General features: G+C 39.9%; 1 protein-coding gene across 1 annotated transcript in view; it reads right to left on the bottom strand.

Moving 5' to 3' along the window:
* The window catches only part of LOC141015176 (uncharacterized), a 57783-nt gene that overhangs the window by 25037 nt on the left and 13065 nt on the right, over window positions 1-19681 (bottom strand). Inside the window, exons 9-28 of the mRNA XM_073489123.1 lie at window positions 19051-19231; window positions 18806-18972; window positions 17326-17469; window positions 15415-15593; window positions 14282-14454; window positions 13819-14043; window positions 13600-13709; window positions 12048-12263; window positions 9372-9498; window positions 9038-9260; window positions 8796-8943; window positions 6851-7028; window positions 6523-6700; window positions 5089-5215; window positions 4850-4969; window positions 4116-4266; window positions 3923-4035; window positions 2447-2597; window positions 2056-2304; window positions 814-1032 (exon numbers count right to left, since the gene is read on the bottom strand). Coding sequence (XP_073345224.1) covers window positions 814-1032; window positions 2056-2304; window positions 2447-2597; window positions 3923-4035; window positions 4116-4266; window positions 4850-4969; window positions 5089-5215; window positions 6523-6700; window positions 6851-7028; window positions 8796-8943; window positions 9038-9260; window positions 9372-9498; window positions 12048-12263; window positions 13600-13709; window positions 13819-14043; window positions 14282-14454; window positions 15415-15593; window positions 17326-17469; window positions 18806-18972; window positions 19051-19231 — 3379 coding nt within the window. The remainder of the gene's footprint in view (window positions 1-813; window positions 1033-2055; window positions 2305-2446; window positions 2598-3922; window positions 4036-4115; window positions 4267-4849; window positions 4970-5088; window positions 5216-6522; window positions 6701-6850; window positions 7029-8795; window positions 8944-9037; window positions 9261-9371; window positions 9499-12047; window positions 12264-13599; window positions 13710-13818; window positions 14044-14281; window positions 14455-15414; window positions 15594-17325; window positions 17470-18805; window positions 18973-19050; window positions 19232-19681) is intronic.

The following is a 19681-nucleotide window of genomic DNA, read 5'->3' as shown; positions in this document are numbered from 1 at the left end:
CACGGAACAAAACATTTCTTGTGATAGCCTACTTCAAAATAAAAGTCGTAGTGTTTTCGCCATTTAAATGCTTTTAATGCGAAGCTACAGCAGTCAGGAATGTTCGGTTGCATTTGTAGTAAATTAACACAGCTCTTGCTTTACAGATGGTAAGGGAGCTCCAAAAAAAATCAACAAGAGGCAGCACGTTATTGAATCCCAAGGCAAATAACTACACTGGGTCTACATTGCTATTTAGCTTCATTCCAACAGAGGGTGCTGTCTAAACTTTGATCGGACAATAGGACTCAACTTGACTCTTGTTCACTCGCCTCAAGTGACAAGTTACAATAGTGACGGAGACATGATTGGACTTCAACATGTCTTGTTACAGATCACGACTGACTGATAAACACCTGTCCTCTGTGCTGCACATTTCGACATCAGATATGACGTTTGATTTTGATGGTTCTGCAAAGGGAGGCGACTTCTCAACTGTTTCCATTGGGCTAAATGATGATGGGTTGGCATTGCTTTTCATGTTGTCATTCATAAATATCTTACAGTTGTAATTCTTTCTCATAGGTTAGTTAAAGTTACATCTGTAAAATAGAAAATAAGTTAATGTGGTCTTACACATGAAGTTCGTATTTAACTTATAAATTAAGTATAAGACCACACGTTTGTTCATGAATAGGTAATATTAACCTGATCTATCTATCACTATCTTGTCAAACTACAGAGACAGAAGTTACATACAGTGAGTATAAGAAGTTGAATGAATAATGATAGTATAATTTAAGTATAGCAGATTGTAAGCCGACGTGAAATTACCTGTCTGAGCTTGAGCTTGAGCTTTCTGTTTTTTGGTCTTGGTTTCCTCCATTGGAAAGAACACGCCCTCCTCGCCCAGTGCCACCACACGCCCGTCAGCCAGGGGGATGATGGGTAGTTCCCTGAGGGTTTGCAGGACAGAGTCTGCCTCTCCGTAGCCGTGCTCCAGAGCTCGGAAGTTGCAAACCAGCAGCCTAGCCAGCTGACGCAGGCCACCATCTAGAAGACAGTGGTTGGTTGAAAATGTTTTATATTTTTAATTTAAGTCAAGTTTCAAAAATGAAAAAATTGAATAGTGGTGTTCAAGAGTTTATTTTTTAAAAGAATGAGTAATGAAGATCTTTATTACTCTCCCACCATGTTTTCAACACAAACAATGTTTCAACACATCACATTGTTCTGATGTCATGAGTTTTGTTTGCAGTCAGCACCTACATTACGTCTGACAAACTGTTACACACCTGGGATTTCTATTTACCACAGAGGTGTTGCACTCAGAAAAACTGTGAGGGGCGCCAACACTCACAAAATGCCAAATTCTACATAACGTTGCTTTAATCATTTTATACTATTTAGCCAATAAAATCTCAAACAGTAGTCTTAAAATCACTTCTTTTGTCCAACCAACTGTCAAAAACTCAAAGACTCTTCATTTACTGTCATAAATGAGAAAGTAAAGCAGCAAACCCTCACATTTAGGAAGCTGGAACCAACACTGACATTTATGCTTGAAAAATGACTGAAACGATGAATCAATTATCCAAATAGTTGGCAACTTATTTTCCTTCAAACAACTTATCAATTAATCAACTAATTGTTGAAGCTCTATTACAGACATAATATTATTTTAGCCACAGTACTTGTGTTTATATACTGACTTGGGTTTAATAAGTAATGTTTGATAAGTGATGTTTGGCAGTAATGGGTTTCAGCATCTCACCCCATCTTGATAGGAGTGTGTGTTTAATAGTAATTAAGAGTGTCTGAGTAATTGAGCTCTCAGGAAAATATTTATAGACAATGTGGTCAACACCGCATCATAAAACATACTGTAGATTGAAAGGGTTTCTTCTTTTCAATACAATAATGTAAGCCTTTAACTACATAAAAGCTGGTGTGTGTTTGTAGTGAACACAGCTGTTCTGCAGCCTAATGGATCTGAGCTGCTGTAAAATCACTCTAACAGCCTCTCAGTATACATGTATTGATGTTTATTTCTCCCTCTTTATCTCTTCCACACACCTGAGTGGATGCCTTCCACTCTCATCAGCTCCTTGGCCATGGCTGTGGTTACCGTAGAAACATCAGATCCCCGCAGGTATCGGACTCCTAGGTGAGTGAGCAGGGAAGTGGGCGGGCCCGGACTCAAACCCGGATGGAGATAAGACAGAGACAGATGCCTTTCGAGCTCGGCTCCGCCAATCACGTCGCGGATCACAGCGTCCTTACAGACGGCCACTTGGGACGGCAGCTTGAACACAACCTCACCAGCTGGGAGAGAGAGCACAGAGGAACAGTTGTATGGTCAGATACAATGTCTGTTTCTAGTATGGCAAAGCTGAGCTCAGAGCATACTAGAGATAATTTTGTTTTGTTTCTGCTGTTTGTTTTGGTGTGTGTGTGTGAGTAATACTTGGGCTGAGAGTAGGCAGGAAGGCCTTGCCCTTGAGCAGTTGAATAATCTGCCCGGCAACAGGCTTGAAGAAGTCCAGCACCTCGTCAGGCAGGGGGATAAACTGCAGGAACTGGCAGAGGCCCTTCAGCCCCCTGAACTCTGGGTGGTCCTGGAATAAAGAACAAACAGGACACTGGTTTAAAGGAAAAATAGAGACGAGGACTAATTAGTGCTATTAGTTGTTATGACTGTATTATGTTTTGGAAATCCTACAGTTGTAGGTTGTAGTGACTTTTTCTTTACATACCAAAAATTCAGAAAGCCTATTTGTTTGTGTTTTTAAAAATTTTTTTTTATCTTAGCTACAAATCAGGTAAACTATTTAAATGACCAATTGTTTTAGTCGTTTTTCAAGCGAAAATAAACAGACTCTTGCATTTATACACAATACCTCTTTTCATGTTGCTTGAATAAATGTATTTTTGTACAAAGTACAGACATTAGTATAATCAGGACAACAACAGAGTCATGTCATACTTGGTTGTTTTGATGCTTTCTTCTAACCAAATACTGTTGTACTGTACTAATTATTTCTGGTCGTTTTCATTTTGTTAATTTCCAATCACTGTTAAGATACCATCAATAAAAACCAGCACTTCCTGCTCAGATGCTTGACATTTAAGACCTAAATAATTTATTTTCTCAAACAGCTTCTTACTGTGAAAAATGGTATGGTACATGAACACAAAATAATGACAGTTTGAGAGCAATAATTCAATCAAAAGCCAAGGATAGTAAGGCTCTTCTGTGTACTGTACATTTGCATCATGACTCAGATTGTTTATAACAAATGTATAATTCTAAATAATCTAATCTGGAGTCGTCTTTTACAAGTCTCAATTGTTAAAAGCAAAAATAAAAAACAATGCAAAAATAACAAACAAAAGAACTAGAATTTTCGCATCACAGTTGTATGTTCCCGAGCTGTGGCGTTTAATAAGGGCCAGAACATTTTTGCAGAACATTTTGACATGATTGTAAAGTTGAAGTTAATTTTCTTTGGTCATATTAATGTGTTTTGTAAGGTCACAGTGACCTTGACCTTTGACCACTCAAACCTAATCAGTCCATCCTTGGGTCCAAGAGGACATTGGACTGGCACAGAGGCATAAAAATCTTAATATTTGAAACCAGGTCCTCAGAGCCTTTTTAAAGAATTTCAGTGGCTCAAAGGGCACAATCCCTTCTGTTCCTGATATACTTTTAATTTGAAACATCTACAGGAAGTGAGGGGTTCCATTAATGGTGGAGTGGAAACTGGAACACTGGAATTACTACAAGAATAAAATCAGTTGCATATCATATTGAATTTACCGTAAGACCTGCTACTGCAATGTCTTTTATAGTTTTAATTCATAGATAACATCTCATCTAATTTGTTCTATCAATGATTTGTTTTCTTCCCACCGGCCTGCAGATACAGTATCATCTTACAGTGAACACGTCCATGGCCTGGAGGAAGAGTTGAGGTATCTCAGATCGAAGCCACTGGTTCCATGAGCTGTCTCTGTCGACGTCTTCCCGAGAGGAAGGGATGTCAAAGTCACCTGGAGAAGAGAATCGAGTGAGAAGAATGAGCTGTGTGTCCATGAACCAGCAGCTCAATAGTTCTAGACTCCATTCTCACCTTGGATGATGAAACGGAAGCCGAAGCTGCGAAGGGGCAGGTAAGCAAACACGGGCTGTTTCTGTGGCTGGCATACAATGTCACTTTCTGTGTTGCTGCTGTCAAGCTGGAAAGCCAGGGCGAGCTCGGTGGACTCCACATCCTCTTTGATCTGAAGGAGAAACAGATCAATGTCAAAACAGATGCTGCAGCTCACAAACAAACTAACTTCTTACAGGAATGGATTTTGATGCCTGTTCAATGGCTGCTGGGAATCTGGAGCACAACATGTCTCGACATATTTTCTTTCACTCAGCTTCATTTCTTCTCTAACATAACCTAACTGCAGGTAACGCAGAGCTGCCTCTGGGAAATAGAAGGAGAAAGGTGACAGAAGAATAGAGGGAAACAGGGATTATAGTAAAGTTTCAGACTGACAGATCATTAAGATCTGTTTGACAGTGTTTTTGTGCTCATATGGATTTTTTTGTCATTTGTTCCAGCTTGATGTGGGAGCCAGAAGACTGCATAATGAGTGAGTTTTTCACAAAATCTGGTGAGATGGAAAGACTTTTACAGAGCAACATTAAGAGGATGTCAGAGAAAGACAAAGCTACATTGAATTTTGTTTAATTCCCAGGAAGGATGAAATGTAGAAACAGATGTCAACTTCTTCCTCTCAAATCCAGGTATGATCCGTACGCCTGAAAGTGAAGCAACAGACTGAGATAAGAATGTTAGTATGTGTACATTACCTTTTTAGGATGCACCATAGTTTTGACCACTAGCCAGCGCTCAATGCCCTCAGTGTGCTCCACCTCCAGCACATTGTGACTCAGGTCTTTACGTGTCATCGTCACAAGACGCTTCTCACTCTGCAGAAGCAAAGAAGTGGAATGGGAATGCAATGGAAAGCAAGTGATCCCTCATGAATTGTTTTAAGATCCAAAAAAATGACCTCACCTATGTGAGTTTGCAGAGGTGCAAGATTTACCTGATTGTAGATGATGATGGAGCGCAGGCGGTGCAGAAAGAGCAGCAGGGAGGGATGCACGTCGTGGAAGAGGTTCCTGGTCTGATGGCTCTCAGAGCGCAGGGGAAGGCAGATCTTAGTGGTCCAGCTGATGAGAGAACAAATGCAGTTTGGTAGTTAGTGTGAATATGAAACATGCATCAAACTAATTCCTCTCAAATTGATATTTGACACTCATTATAATGTTGGCAAGCAAATATATGGAGTAAGATAACTTTGTAATCAACAACTAGCTATTAATTTATAACAGTTAGCAAGTTTAGTCTCATTATGTGCTTGTTGTATTGTTACAACTTCATCTGCCATATGCTGTAGTGACAGTTTCACCACTCACTGTCACTGTTATTTTGAACTAGCTGTAGATCAAGGTTGGAGACCAGTTATCACCTTATCACCTTAGTTAACGCAACAATCTTTCACTGATTGGCCGAAGGCAGGGAAAACGTATTTTTTGGGGACAACATTTTGGTTAGTTTGGACATTAAACCAGAGCAGCTAAGATGTACTTTACTCCTCTGTGGCTCAACCAAATCGACAGTTTCAGTATCAAACTAACTAGTTTCAACATATCTTTTAATGAGGACATCACACACTAACTTAAGACAGAATTTACGCATAATTGGTGCAACAGACAGATTATTTTATATAGATATATATTTATATAGAAATCTGTTCAACTAACTCTGCAGTTCTCTCAGCTCTGTGTAGTAAAACAATTACTAAAACGTTAATGTTGGCACATAAATGGTATCGGCCCATGAAGGCTTTAAAATGAAATATCAGCATTGGCCTGAAATTTATGTCAATATGACAGGCCAATAAGATTTAAATATGTTCATGAAACACAAACCATTGATTAAGTAGTTTCTTTGACCACGTTATCTGTGCGATTAACTAGTTGACAAAATCAGCCTCAGAAAGCGAGGCGAGCCAGTGTGCATGCGTAGGCGAACTGTTGAAGCGAATCTGAAGAAACATAGTTGATTTTGCTCTCATGGAAGAGCTTTCAAACATTTAAACCAATCAATTACATTGACCATGTAATGTTAATTGGAGGCCTTATTTACAGATTATAGATATGTTGGATGATCGATTGCACTTTAAGTATAAAAGCTGACTTGAAAATTAAAACTTGTCGTTTGTATAATGAATAGGATTGTTTTACAGAAGACCATTCAACATGTTACAATAGGAGGAGTGCAGGTGTAAACTATACAATGATTGATTGTTCATTTCCATTAACCTGCTTCAGTTTCAGGCTCTAGGTATTGTTCATTGCTCACTGTCACACTTTAATAAAAATGAAACATTGTTGATGGTACTGTACTAGTAACACCTGTGTTTTATCTATGAAAAGTCAAAATGTCTGCTGCTACTGTTTCTCAATCATCCAACCTGTGCTGGTTTATGTCCTTCAGCTGTGTGTTCAGAGGCCTCTCATCCTCGGCCCAGTGGGGCAGGATGTATCCCATGGGGCCGCAGGTCTTGTCAAAACGCAGGTGGAAGCCGTTGGAATGAATCTCAGGACAGTCTGTGACTTTAAACACTGACTTGAAGCCGATGCCCTTTTGTCCTGTGACGAGAGGAGCAATCAGGATCATTAACACATCACGCTAAGGCAAGGTCACATTTTATAACATCACACATTTCTTATATTCTTTGGTGACTTCTATCGACAAGCTTTGACTTAAAATCCCCGTCAGGGCACCATGTACAAACTTACCTATGTATCCATATTTGTGTTTGCCCTTGGTGCTGCAGCCCACATCACAGATGGCCCTGATGTTCCTCTCCTGGAAGCCTGTCTCATTGTTGAGAATGGTGATGCAGTCTCTCTCCACCACAAGGGCCAGCGCTGGAAGGAGACCTGCCTCTGATGGGTAACTGTTGTCATCAGCATTCTGAACAATGGAAACAGAGGTATGAATAACATGTCTCCATCACTAGCAACCGTGGCGTTACTTGTTTATTAAGTTGTTTGGCTCCTTTTTTTCCAATTTGTCATAAGCTTTGAGGAGACTTAAGTAGTCTTTCTTTGAGAGGAAATTACTTTCTTTTTCTTGTCAATATTTCAATGTGCACGGAGCATCAGCCTAGGGTAGCCAGCTAAGCAGACAGGTTACAACAAGGGAGTGAAGTTGTAATGAAAAATATAGTTACCGCACTTCTAATTTTTTCCCCATACAGATGCAGCCACCTCGATTTTCCCCTCCCACCCAAAGGCCTTTCGGTTGCCGGCCAACTGCCAGCTAGTTCCCAGTCCCCCCCCTCCTCCTGGGGGTGTGCCTAGATCCCACTGTATACACGCGTATTTATTCAATTGCAAAAAACATATACAGGATAAATACCATTTAAACCTAAACCATATTCTTCTCAGGCCACTCACAGTTTTTATCTTCCTGTTAAATCATTAATTCCCCGGCCATATAATTTTAACTTCCATGTAGAACTGTCGAAAAACAAAAAGCTGAAGCATAATATCGATGACCTCATGATATGGTAGCCTAATAATCATTATATATGCTCTGTGTGGGAATCACACTCTCTCATACACGTCAAATACTGTATGCCTATGATACAGTAAGAACAGCTGATTTCATGCTGAAGTAATGCTTCAGCATCCATCATCACTGCTCCTCCAGGCAGATAGATAAACCATTGCACCTGGTTTCCACACATGCCGCTTAGGGGCGTTACGTTTCGACCCTGTGTTCACTACGTCATCGATCTCCCGGTCCGAGCACAGACCCGTCACGGACCGGTTAGGGCCCTGTCACGGAGGAACAGGACGTTTTAAGAGGCTGCATCTGTATGTTGTTGTATATGAAAAGACCCAAAATGAACACCGTAAGTGGACTTCTTGATTACTATAAGCAAATTATTATAACAGTATTTGTATAGGAATGATTCTGTCCTAAGCTTTTTGATCCATATAAGCAGTGGTTTCCACTGCACGTCCAGTTATTTCAGTTACAATATCAATTTTACTTGGATATGATAGCAATTCTTAGAGATTAATGCTGTAAATTGTACAAGGAACCCCCAAACCCAGTACATTATAAAAAATATTACTATAATAGAATTTAATTAAATGGTTTTGGAGATTTGTGGTTAAAATCCGCCTGAAATGAATGGAATACTGTTGTGATTTTAGTATGTAATGGATAAAAATGGTGTAGTGATGAACAAGAAAGAAATGGCTGATGTAGGCATATATATTTCAACAAAGGAAAATTAGAAAAAATAAATAGAAACTTTCCAGCATTGAACAATTCCAGTGCACTTAAATGCAGCATGGAGTCCCTGTACTGTGAGTGTGAACATCTGGCACAGACAGAGTTTTTAATCACATGACTGTTTTGGTACAAACAATCTGTCAGTATGGCAGAGAGCCTCATTTACTCGCCAAACGGATATCTGCATCCCGCATTACGTGGTTTTGTTAGGTTAATTTCTGACCCTACAACGAATGAAAAGGCAAAGGCATATACTGAAAGAATGATCTCTGGATTTTATGAGTCAATATCGGATCATTCAAATGAAGATTGATTTGAGTCAGATCATCCATTATCACCCCCCCCCATTCATGATAACTTGGTACATCTGATAAAAATGTACAAGTGACAAATAATCAAGATTTCGCTTGACTTAAATAATATAGAAGCCACCTGAATGAGCTCCAGGACGAAGTGTGTGTCTTTGCTATAGAGTTCGGTAGAGAGGCGGTCCAAGCTGCGGCCCAGCCTGTTCTGGTGGACCTGCATCAGGCTCTGGCCTTCAGCAGTCAATTCCACACCGATACCAAACTCTCTCTTCCTGTCAGAAACAAAAACGAGACAGGAGAAAAAAGCATAGATAAGCTGTGGACACAATGTAGGTAACTGTAAAGGTTAACATCATGAAAACAAACCTGATATCCTCAATTATAGCTCTTTGGAAATCCAATGTGGTCTCTGACTGGCAGCTGGCAACATCCTTTTCATTCGAATCAGACATTTCCGACTGCTCCTCGCCCTGGCCTCCTTCAGCTTCACTGCTGATGTCTGAAGTCTCTCCATTAGGCAGTGAGGCCAACTCATACAGCTCCTCTTCATCCTCCCCTTCATCAACCTCAACGTCTTCATTGCCATTGACTAGAAGAAAACAAACAATTACAACCAAAGATAATTAAATTGCAACGTCCTTTATGTAGAGTACAACATTAAAAAAACACATTCCTGTGGAGGAGTACTTCTTTGACTCACCTTGTTGTAGGCTCTGGTTGAGATGGGAGGAAGCAAAGCTGCTGTCCATGACGTTGTCCTCAAGATACTCATCTTCACTCATATTAAGAGCTGACAGACTGCTGCTCTCAGAATCTATCAAATTAGACTGAAAAAAGAGAAGAAAATTATTAGAGGCCAAGTGAGCCAGGATGAGAATAGAAACAAGAAGTTTAATTAACAGTTACATTGAATGTCAGGTTGGAGAGCTAGGTCACCTGTTCGGCCACAGACTAAACAAAATGACAGCTTGAGTTAGCGCTACTTGCAGATTTTGCTTATCAAAGACACCAGCAAAGTAACACAGTACATTAAATAGGCACAGCAGAAACGTCAGTTAGGTCGGACCACTGTGTCAAACTACATATTTTTTAATGCTACGGCTAAAAAAAAAGGAACAGACCAGTGTTCACTAGTTGTCTGCGTGAGTGTGACTGTTGTAGCTCAAAGTCAAGGTGATTTGGTGTGTAACGTGACTACCATATACATGTGCTGTAACATTAAACATCAGACAACGCACAAGATGCAGAGCCAAGCTGATTTAAGACTTTTGAAATATAGGATATACTTGGGACCTTACAAAGGACAGAAACGCCTCATTTCTCATGAATTTATCCTTTTTCAAGCAGCATAGAGCCTACCAATTCTTGTGAGGCCTTTCAATTAAGAGTTGCACCTAATCCAATCTGAATCCAGTATCAAATCTGCCTCCAGTATCTGATTTTAGTATTGAATCTGTTCCAAATCTGAATACTTTCAGATCCCTTTCTGAATTGATGTAGACCTAGGTTGAAACTAAAGCTATGAATAACTACAACTCATAAGATTCTGCTGAAATCTGTAGGCTAACAAGGATGGCAACAATTTTAAGCCGCAGCCTAATCAATGTTACAAAGTGAAAACTCAATTCATCCCTTAACACATTTTTGTTTGCTTGGTATACATTGTAAAATATGAACCTTTGAATTGTTGATTGACTATGTATCTTCCACTTGAGATAAAATTCACCCAACCATCTTAAAACCAGTAAGCTGATAAGCCTCAAGTATTAGTATGATATGATTTTAACTGTAACTGGGCAAGTGTGACTCCTTTCACATGATATGTATAATAATAACATAACACTAATAAAAAAATTTTCTCTGTAAGCATTTTAAAAAGGTTTAAACAATTTAACAGGCCCATATAACTCTTTAAATTTAAATTTTATGAGCTATTGTCCTCATTATATTTGGACTCTATGTATTTTGTGGAGGTATTTATTCTTGATATTTTTTTACGACATTTTTAGGGCTAAATAGAGATTTTTCTATTTACTGGGTAGTTTGAGCCCTACATCTACACAATACCAGGTCAGATAAAGTGGGGAAGTTTGTACATTATGATGGTTTGTTTCTCGATTTTGTTTTTCTGTAATTTATTGTTTGTTTATGTATTTGTGTGGATCTTCATGTATTAATCTGGATTGTACAGCTCTTTAAATATAGCCCCTCCAATGGGATTCCAGTCTTGGGCATTTAGTGTTTCATATATGCATGACCTTTCAGCTTGTGACATCAGGCATTGTTGTTTCCTATTATTGTGGTCACACCTCCTTAGGCGGTTCATTCAAGGATGTATCCTATCAGGCAATTATGTGTTCTCTTTGCTGTTCGGTGTCCGTACTGTTAACATGTTTTTCCCTCTACTTTGTACTTGACGGTAAAAGAGTTTTCCCGTTGACCCTGCTGATGCATGCGCAGTGTTGTTGTTATGGTGGCGCACATGTGAGGATGGCGGTTACTGTGTGTTTCATTAGTGAGCTAAATAAAGCAGTTAAAGGTATATAAACGTCATGTTTATTATGTCTAACACTATGGGTTAGGGTTATTATTACACTAAGTCATCAAGTTGCTCACAGACTCAATATTAAATATAGGGCTGGTGCGACACGTCGGATGTAAGCAGTACTACCGCCATGCTCAAGCACTTGAAGCAGAAGCATTGCGGGGTGGCTGGATTCACATTGGATCTGGCGGTGAGGCGAAAACGCTGCAGGTTGGTGCGGAGGTGTGTGAGTGTCACTCCATGGTCTGTGTGTTTGATGTGTTGGGGACCCCCACTGATCAGTTTCCCGAAAGACGGAGCTGCTATGTTGTTATGCTACTGGTATACTGGTCCTACTAGTGACTGTCTGTCCTCATCGCCGGATTAAAAGTAACAGGAAAAAAACAGAATGAGGCAGATAGTTACTGTGTTTTAAACTGGGGGACAAGACCGAACCAAAGTGAAACCTGCTACTGACCCGTTCTACTTTGCTTATGTTCTCTGGTCATGACTCTGCAACAGTAGGTTAAACATGCTGGTTACTAGTAACTACTACTACTACTACAACTAGTTACTTTTTGTAAACCCCCCCTATATCTGTTGATGATTGAAGATGTTTGAATATAATATTGAAATATAATTGACAAGTTTTAAAATGTTATTTTGGGTAAATACATTGTGAAATGTGAAAAGATCACTTCATGTGGATCAGATGATTTCTTTTCCCCCCAAAAAGATGCAGTCTGTATGTTTAGATCAATACATGTCCAAGGTCCATGCATTTAAGTACTAGGATTGCAGCAGTGTTGATGTTTTTCAGTTTCATGTATGACATTTTCTGACTATTCAGACCTTGGCCTGTTCCACCGAAGCTTTGGGCGTGTTGGAGTTCTGGCTCTGTGGTGGGTTCAGTTTTTTCTGGTAGTCTCTGATCCAGTCTGTGATGCCCAGGAGGATGCCCAGCCGGTGCAGACAGTTCATGTGCCTCGGGTCAGACTGGGCCACAGTGATCAGGACCTGTTTAGACTTGGCCTGGCCCAGGACACGGGAGAAAGGCTCCAAAAAGACCTGAAAGTCACATTCACACAAGAACATACACACTGTTTCTCAATCGGAGTTGTAAGAATCCATTTGCTAATCATGCTTTTGAAACTTTGTTATGCAAACTCCTGTATGTTGTAGTGATTATTGCAAAAGCAAACAGATGAAAGAAGAAACTGGTGTGTGTCTAAAAGACCAACAAGCCAGGGAAGCTGACTTATCTATGTGACCAGACTGCAGTTGGCATGACAACTGTAGACCGATAACTACCACCTCCTCAATTTAAGAAAACCGATTAACTTCACAGGCTACAGCTGCCCACTCTTTTGGTCAAGAAGACACTGAAATGGTGTCACAGTTTATGTGTTTGCTTTTTAAAAGCTGAGCACCTTTCACCAAAATATGACAATGGATCAAAGGTGGCGCTACTGGGTCTAATACTGAAAGGCAATGATAGGAGAGCTAAAAAATATCTTTTACAAACAATGCTAACAGCAGCAATTTAATTACATTGTAATATAATATCTGAACTGGGAAGGAATGGGAAATTTACCAGATGGAACAAATAACGTACTCCTTGAGACTCCAAAAATATATATTTATTTAAAGATGGAGTCTTGCCCGGACTATACTAGTACAATGAGGTGATCTGAACACTTACACACCTTCTAAATTAAATATATCACTTAGTCTCCCCTTTTCATCCTTCCTCTTTGTGTATACATGCTCACATCACTTTCCTATAATTATTTTTATTATACATTATATTTATAATGTTTACCTCTGTTGTATTCTAACCACTTCAATTAATACTTTCCGCTGAAGTTTTTGCTTGTCTGTTTTGTTTTTTTTCTCTTAAAAAAAAAAAACACAGCAGGCAAAATAGTGTATATTATTGTTTAAGTGCTGACACTGCCTTTTTATGGAGCTGTGGCTCAAAAGTCCAAGCAAAGCTTCAACATAACCAGGGTTTTCCCTACTATGATAAGGCTTAGGCGCAGCACCACCTGACCCGAATTAATGGAAAATCAATTTGGAGCGCATCAAATTAATTTTCTCAAATCTAATGGCTGTAGTCTGTCCCCAGTGGACTTTTTTAGTTTAATCATTAAGTTTTTTGTGTGTTGTTTATTTATTATCCACTTCAGCCTTTCCATTTTTTTTAGTACACAGATAATTGCCTTAAATAATGCGAAATTATTATTAAAAAGTCTAAAGTTTTCTTGGTGGAGGACCTCAAAGGCCCCAACCAATTTGTGTCTTCAACAAACCTAGGGAAAACACTGATAACTTCTCTCCAGGAATAACAGAAAGAATATGATTTGATCCTGTTATCTGAAATGGGCAGTGCAGTGCGACTGACCTGCTGCAAAAGAGCCTGGAACGTTCTGGTGGGGATTCGTGTTAAACACGCCAAGAGGAATTTGGCCACTGTGTTGTAACATGACACATCCTCTTCAGCTTGGGACAAATCTAAAGAACACAAAACATATTTAAGTAATGGTGACACACTCATGCAGCCATTGAAACACAACATCTATAAATGTCCTTGCTTTGAAGTGAATAAGAAAGGAATCACTACCTTCTTTTGCCACAGCTGCTGCCAGGGAGCTGTGCATATGATTGGCCAGAAGGGCTGTGGGAGCATTGCTGACCCCATCAGCCACCACCATGGACACCAGGTGGCCGGCTGTGCCGACGGGGTCAAGGGTTGTGGCAGCACTAGAGAAATGCTTGGCCCCTGTGTGTGTGGTGAGCCTGAGCAGCAAACCTGGCATCACCTCCAACGCTGACAGGCCTGTATTAGCTGTAAATTGTTTGGAAATACCCTTTTAGTTTTACATATCATTATTTAACAATATTCAAAGTACATATCCCACAGCAACAAAGATATATTTCCATTTACTAAAACTTTTAGTCATCACATTGGCATGTTTGAGAAACACTGAGCAGTATCAAATGTCTCTGCAGAGGAAGAAGTAAAGTCCATCTGTCAACAAATTATCAATCTAACGACGCACAGACACTCTGTGGCTGATTCCCACCTGCATTGTTTTCGATGAAGTCTTTGAGGGAGCCAAGACGTGGTTTAAAGATCAGCTCCCATTGGCTCCACTCACTTAAATCCTCCAGCAGAGGGCAGGAGAGCAAACTGGCAAGAGCCTGGGCCTTGGACATCTCACCCAGGCGTCCTACTGCCTCACACCCATCTTCAGCACTGTTCATAGGAGGGACAAGAGGACAACATAGATGAGGACATGTTCAGTTGCATGCTAGAAATTCTTTTTTACATCTCTTCAGAAATGACACACAAATAGTAACATCACATTCAGGTTATGTTTCTGGCAGATGCAGTTTTTTTTCATTCAACAGTTGGCCCCTTTTACCCTGATTCTCCTGTATTTATTTATTTTTTCCTAGCCTATTCTAGCAGTCAGCATCAAGTTCCAGACATCATTTGATTGAGGAGAACCTTCAGTTTTAGTCCGGCTCATTTAAAGTCCTAATTTTACATTTGCTTTATCTGAGAATTTACCAGAATTTAAAAATGTTTAGAGTTTTTTACTGTGAACTCAGACAGAACCGCAGCAAATTTAGCTTTTTTATTTAGAAAGATGAACTGGGATGTTTTAGACTTCCATATGAATTTTTGTCTTCATCTGACTTTCCTAAACAAGTTACAGCCATTTTTACAAAATAATCTGAGGCCTTTTTTTTTTTGTGAAAAACAGGTGTAATCCTACATTTCATTTACTGACGGTGTAGGTTTGTCCAAAGAGGGTAAATAGAAAGGTTATGAAATGATAACAGAGAACATTAAAGCAAAAGTGAATTTTTTCAAAGAAATATATATATCATTCAAAAATGTATTTTAGTCTGGAACCTCTCAGTTAATTTCCAATCTCCGAGGGCTGTTATCAACGTGCACAGACCAAAATGCCTTTGTATGCAATTGGATAGCCCAACAGCCAATCGGAGCAGCGAAATGTGTGATGTGTGACATGCAATAGATCAATGGAAAGCTGTCTGGGAGGGTGGCCAGACGAATCTTTCAAAGCAAATGAATGATGATGACCTTGCAGATTTGCCCAGTTCCCAGGTCAGGTCATCTTAGCTTGGGCTTAAGATTTGTGACAGAAAACCTGTCTCTCTATCTGTCTCTTACTACACTGCTTACCTTGATTTGCAGTGTTTGGCAAACAGAGCTGACTCGTAGTAGATCGGGCTCAGTCCTCCTCCAGCCAGCATTCTCTGGCGCTGGACAAAGCCAGCCAGCATTTGCAGAGTGCCGAAGCCAAGTTCACGAGTGTCCCGCACCCTGTAGTGGGACCTCAGTGCTGACTCAATGTGGGAGAGCTGGGAACAGAAAAGTGGATGTTAATGTTCCAGTCAAATTGTTGAACCTTTTTTTTTTTTTTTACAGAGACACAGTGATAGACCCTTAAAAGGGACAGTTGACCTCAAAATCACCCCAAAAATCAAAGCTATATATTTTTTCTCTTGCCTGTAGTGATATTTATTCATCAAGATAGTTTTGTTGTGAGTTGGCAAGTTTTAGAGATATCAGCTGTAAAGATGCCTTCTCTCCAATATAATGGAACTAGATGGCACTAGTGGTGCTTGAAAAGCCAAAAAAATTAAAAAAAAAAAAAAAAAACACATTTGAAAAACTTTATAGCATGACCTGGTTACTCAAGATCCACAGACCTCCCTGTGAGCAGTTTCATGTAGGGACTATTTTTTTCCCGTATCACCGCGCAGTAAGTGTGCATATATTCATGGATGAGAGGCTCATGTTTGTGACAGAGCCCCCCGCAGGTGGGCTGAAACATTAGCTAGCTTAGTTAGCTGAGGTAGCTAGACTCACATCCATGAGTAGACAAATGCTTCTTTCTGAGATGGTGATATGAAAAGAAAATAGTTCCTCCATGAAACAGAGTGTGAAGAGGTAACAGTTGTGGCGTGTCCAAGATGCCTCTGTATTGTATTGCAGAGATATCCACAGCTGTCATTTCTAGTAATACCACGTCTGCCACGAGAGGCGATAATGAGTCACTGTAGCCTCTAGTGTGCCGCAGTAAAGGACAAAGAAGTTGAGTTGGCCGGAGGTAATGGCTAACACAGAGATGTTTACAGCCTCAGTCAGTTAGTTAATACACGCTAAGTTGCAGAAGCTCCATACTTGTCTGGAACTAAACTAAACTAAACTAAACTAACTGCCCTGCCACATCTTTGTCTTTTTAGGAGCAGAATTCCAGTGCAGCCCTCTTCTTAGTGATGAATTACCACCCTGCCCTTTATTCTCACCTGCAGCTGGTCTCATCAACAATCCCACCCAGAGGACATCTGTCTCTATACATTACACATCAGCTTCTTCAACATCTCTGACCATCATCCCATGACATATACTCTCTATACTGTAAACTTTTGCATATCCCATGATGAAGAGGTTTGTACAAAACTGAGCAGCTTTGTGAGTCTAAAACATACATACTTGCTATAGTATTTGTTAAAATGTTTCCTTATATTTTTATTGTAATTTCTTTATTCTAAATTTATGGTTGCAGCCTTCTTTTTTATGCACCAAACACCACAGCAAAGTCCTTCCTCTAAAAAATGAGTGTTATTTTATCGTCTGATATTAAACTGATATGATTGTAAATATGGTAAAGTCTGTAAGAAATGTCAAAAAATGAATAGCTTTTTGTGTTGACAATGACTGAAATGAAACATTCCAACCTGCTGGAAAGGATTTTGTGCCAGCTTTATTCATTTTAAGCAGGTGGTTACGTGTTACAAATAGCTCCTTTAAGAGACATTGCTGCTGTGTTTGTCAAATGCATTTTTTTGGCCCTCCAACCATCACAAGAGAAGGCAGACATCTCTATGGCTAATATCTCCACACCAACTGCAACTGCAACTCATACCAAAACAACTGAGATGGAAAAAATAGCCCTGTAGGTAAGGAGAGATATGTATTTTTTATTTGGGGGTGAACTGTCCCTTTAACACTGAACGAGAAAGAGCTTTGTTCTCGTACTTAAAGTGTGTATGTTTTGTGACAAATTTGTGCCTTTAAATGCCTCACTTCATCTGGATCAGTGGAGGTTATGTCGCCACACTGGTTGATGAACTCAAACACGTCTTGTCTGGTGGGTCTGAAACCACTGCCTGCAGGTTCCATCATGCCACTGCCCAAAAAAACAGTAGAGCCCAGGGTGTCCTGCAGCAGCTGCACACAACCAGAGACAAACAGGGTGAAAACAGTGTGCATTTTTATCTATTCAGTGTTGGAAGGTCAGGAGATCTTTTCAATGGCCTTGGATTTGTAATCCATACTCATACAGACTCTAAAGGCTCTATCTTACGCCTGACGCAAAGCAGCGCACAGTGCAGCACAAATGTCATTGCTAGTTTCAGACATACACAGTTTTCATTTTCACGGCCAGCGCCACATTTTGTAAATAGCAGGGATATAACGATACCAAAAGTCATGGTACAGTATCATCGCAATAAATAGTCCACAATATGATATTTATCACAATATTAAAAAAAAGATCACTTGAACAATGTCCTTTAACTACATATCTGATGTGTACAGCATTTATTATTCTGATACAGTTTGTTTTTTCTTTTACTTGAGGTACTTCTGCTTTCCTTATATAGTTAAATAAAGGTAGCCGGCCATGACCTATGCATGTGCAAAAAGTAGCCATGAATTGTCTCTGACAATGAATGATTGGACGATGTACAACTGCAAAACAACATAGCAGCCGGTAGCCAGCAGCAATCTTAAGCAGATTGTGAGCCGTGGTTTCCCCGCCAGTAAACACAACAACACTTCGCCTCTCATAACTGCAGTGTTTCTGGGATCGTTAGGTGAAGCAGACAGGCTGTTTGCAAGGCGGGCTGCTGCCGGGCTGCCTTCCCGCTGCTCTAACACACGGCCTGTCTGCTTCACCTAACGAAGCCAACCAATCGGAGGCGGAGAAGGGCAGGTTTTATGAGTACTTATGGGACCCATAATAATGGGAGTCTGTCTTTCTGAGCAGTGTGACTGCACCATCTGCTGTTCAAACAGAACAGTACAATGACAAGGAGAGAGAGTATCGTGAGATGGCTAAATCCGGTATTTCGTTACATGCCTAGTAAGAAGAAGGGGTTGACAAATATGTTTTTTTCAGGGCCCATACCAATTATTACTTATCAAGGAGACTGATTATCACTAATTGGAACCGATATCCATGCAGTACATACGCTGCAGTAAAGATAAAAAATCTCAGTCAAGTCCCCTGATAAAATGTAACTAACTACAATTTACTCAACTGCTAGTATTTCTATTTTCTGCCACTTTATACTTCCACTCCAGTTAATTTATTTGATAACTTTAGTTAATAGTTACTTTGCAGATTCAGATAATGCAGTGTTGATAGGCTGTTACTTAAATGTTAAATGTTAAATTATCCGCCATTAACTAGCAAAAGGGAGTTGGACACGCCCTGAACACACTACAATAGGGCCCAAAGAGTAAAATAAAAGATTTTAGAGATAAAAAAAACTACGTGTACCTGATTGTGTTTTACCAGGAACTCCAGAAAGCTGCCTTGCTCTAGAGAGATGAAATCTTTGAGCTGAAAGTGTTTGATTAACTTCCTCTCCAAAGACGCCATGTGGGCCAAAGTGAAGGCTGAGTTCTGAGAAGACAGGCTGTCTTTAAGGTACTTCTTCACTTTGACTGAGAGAGACAGAGCAGATTCAGCATTAATGACATTTATCAGATTAGCAGATATGTGTGGCAGAAACACATGAATACCTTCACTGGGGAGAGATGTGGTGGGTTTGTCCTCTGTCTTTGTTTGTTCGGTGGTTTTGGATGCCTTGTCTTTGGGCACCAGGTCCAGTGGGACAGCCAGGGAGCCTCCACAGATGGCCAGCTGAAACAGAGCCTTTGCCAGCCGGTTATCTGACACCTGCAGCAGGAAGCTCTGGATGTTCTGCATTGAGAATGACATCACAAATCACTAATGAGTTGTGTTTCTCTGGGACACCGCCTCTAGTTGTCTTGAAATTTAATTGTTGATGATGTGTAAACATGAAAAATCATTCAGTTATGAAGTTTATGTTTTAAACAACATGCATCACTTTATCCAAAGCAAACAGATCTCATGGCATCGACAACGTTACACCGTCTTTCAATCTACAGCTGCAATGATTATTCGATTAACTGCTGATTGTCAACATTAATCTCCAAATATTTTGATAATCGATAAATCAGTTTGAGTGACTTAAAAAAAAAAAAGTCAAGGCTTCCTGATTCCAGCTTCCTAAATGTGAATATTTTCTCGTTTCTTTCTTGTTTTATTTCTGCAACACAGGTGGCCTCAGCATTTTTTAGGAATCAAATGTTGACTTTTACACATTTCCACGCCTATCCCATACATGTT

Source organism: Pagrus major, chromosome 20 (assembly GCF_040436345.1).
Source record: "Pagrus major chromosome 20, Pma_NU_1.0".
NCBI classification, from domain to species: domain Eukaryota; kingdom Metazoa; phylum Chordata; class Actinopteri; order Spariformes; family Sparidae; genus Pagrus; species Pagrus major.
This window is presented reverse-complemented; position numbering and strand designations above follow the sequence as displayed.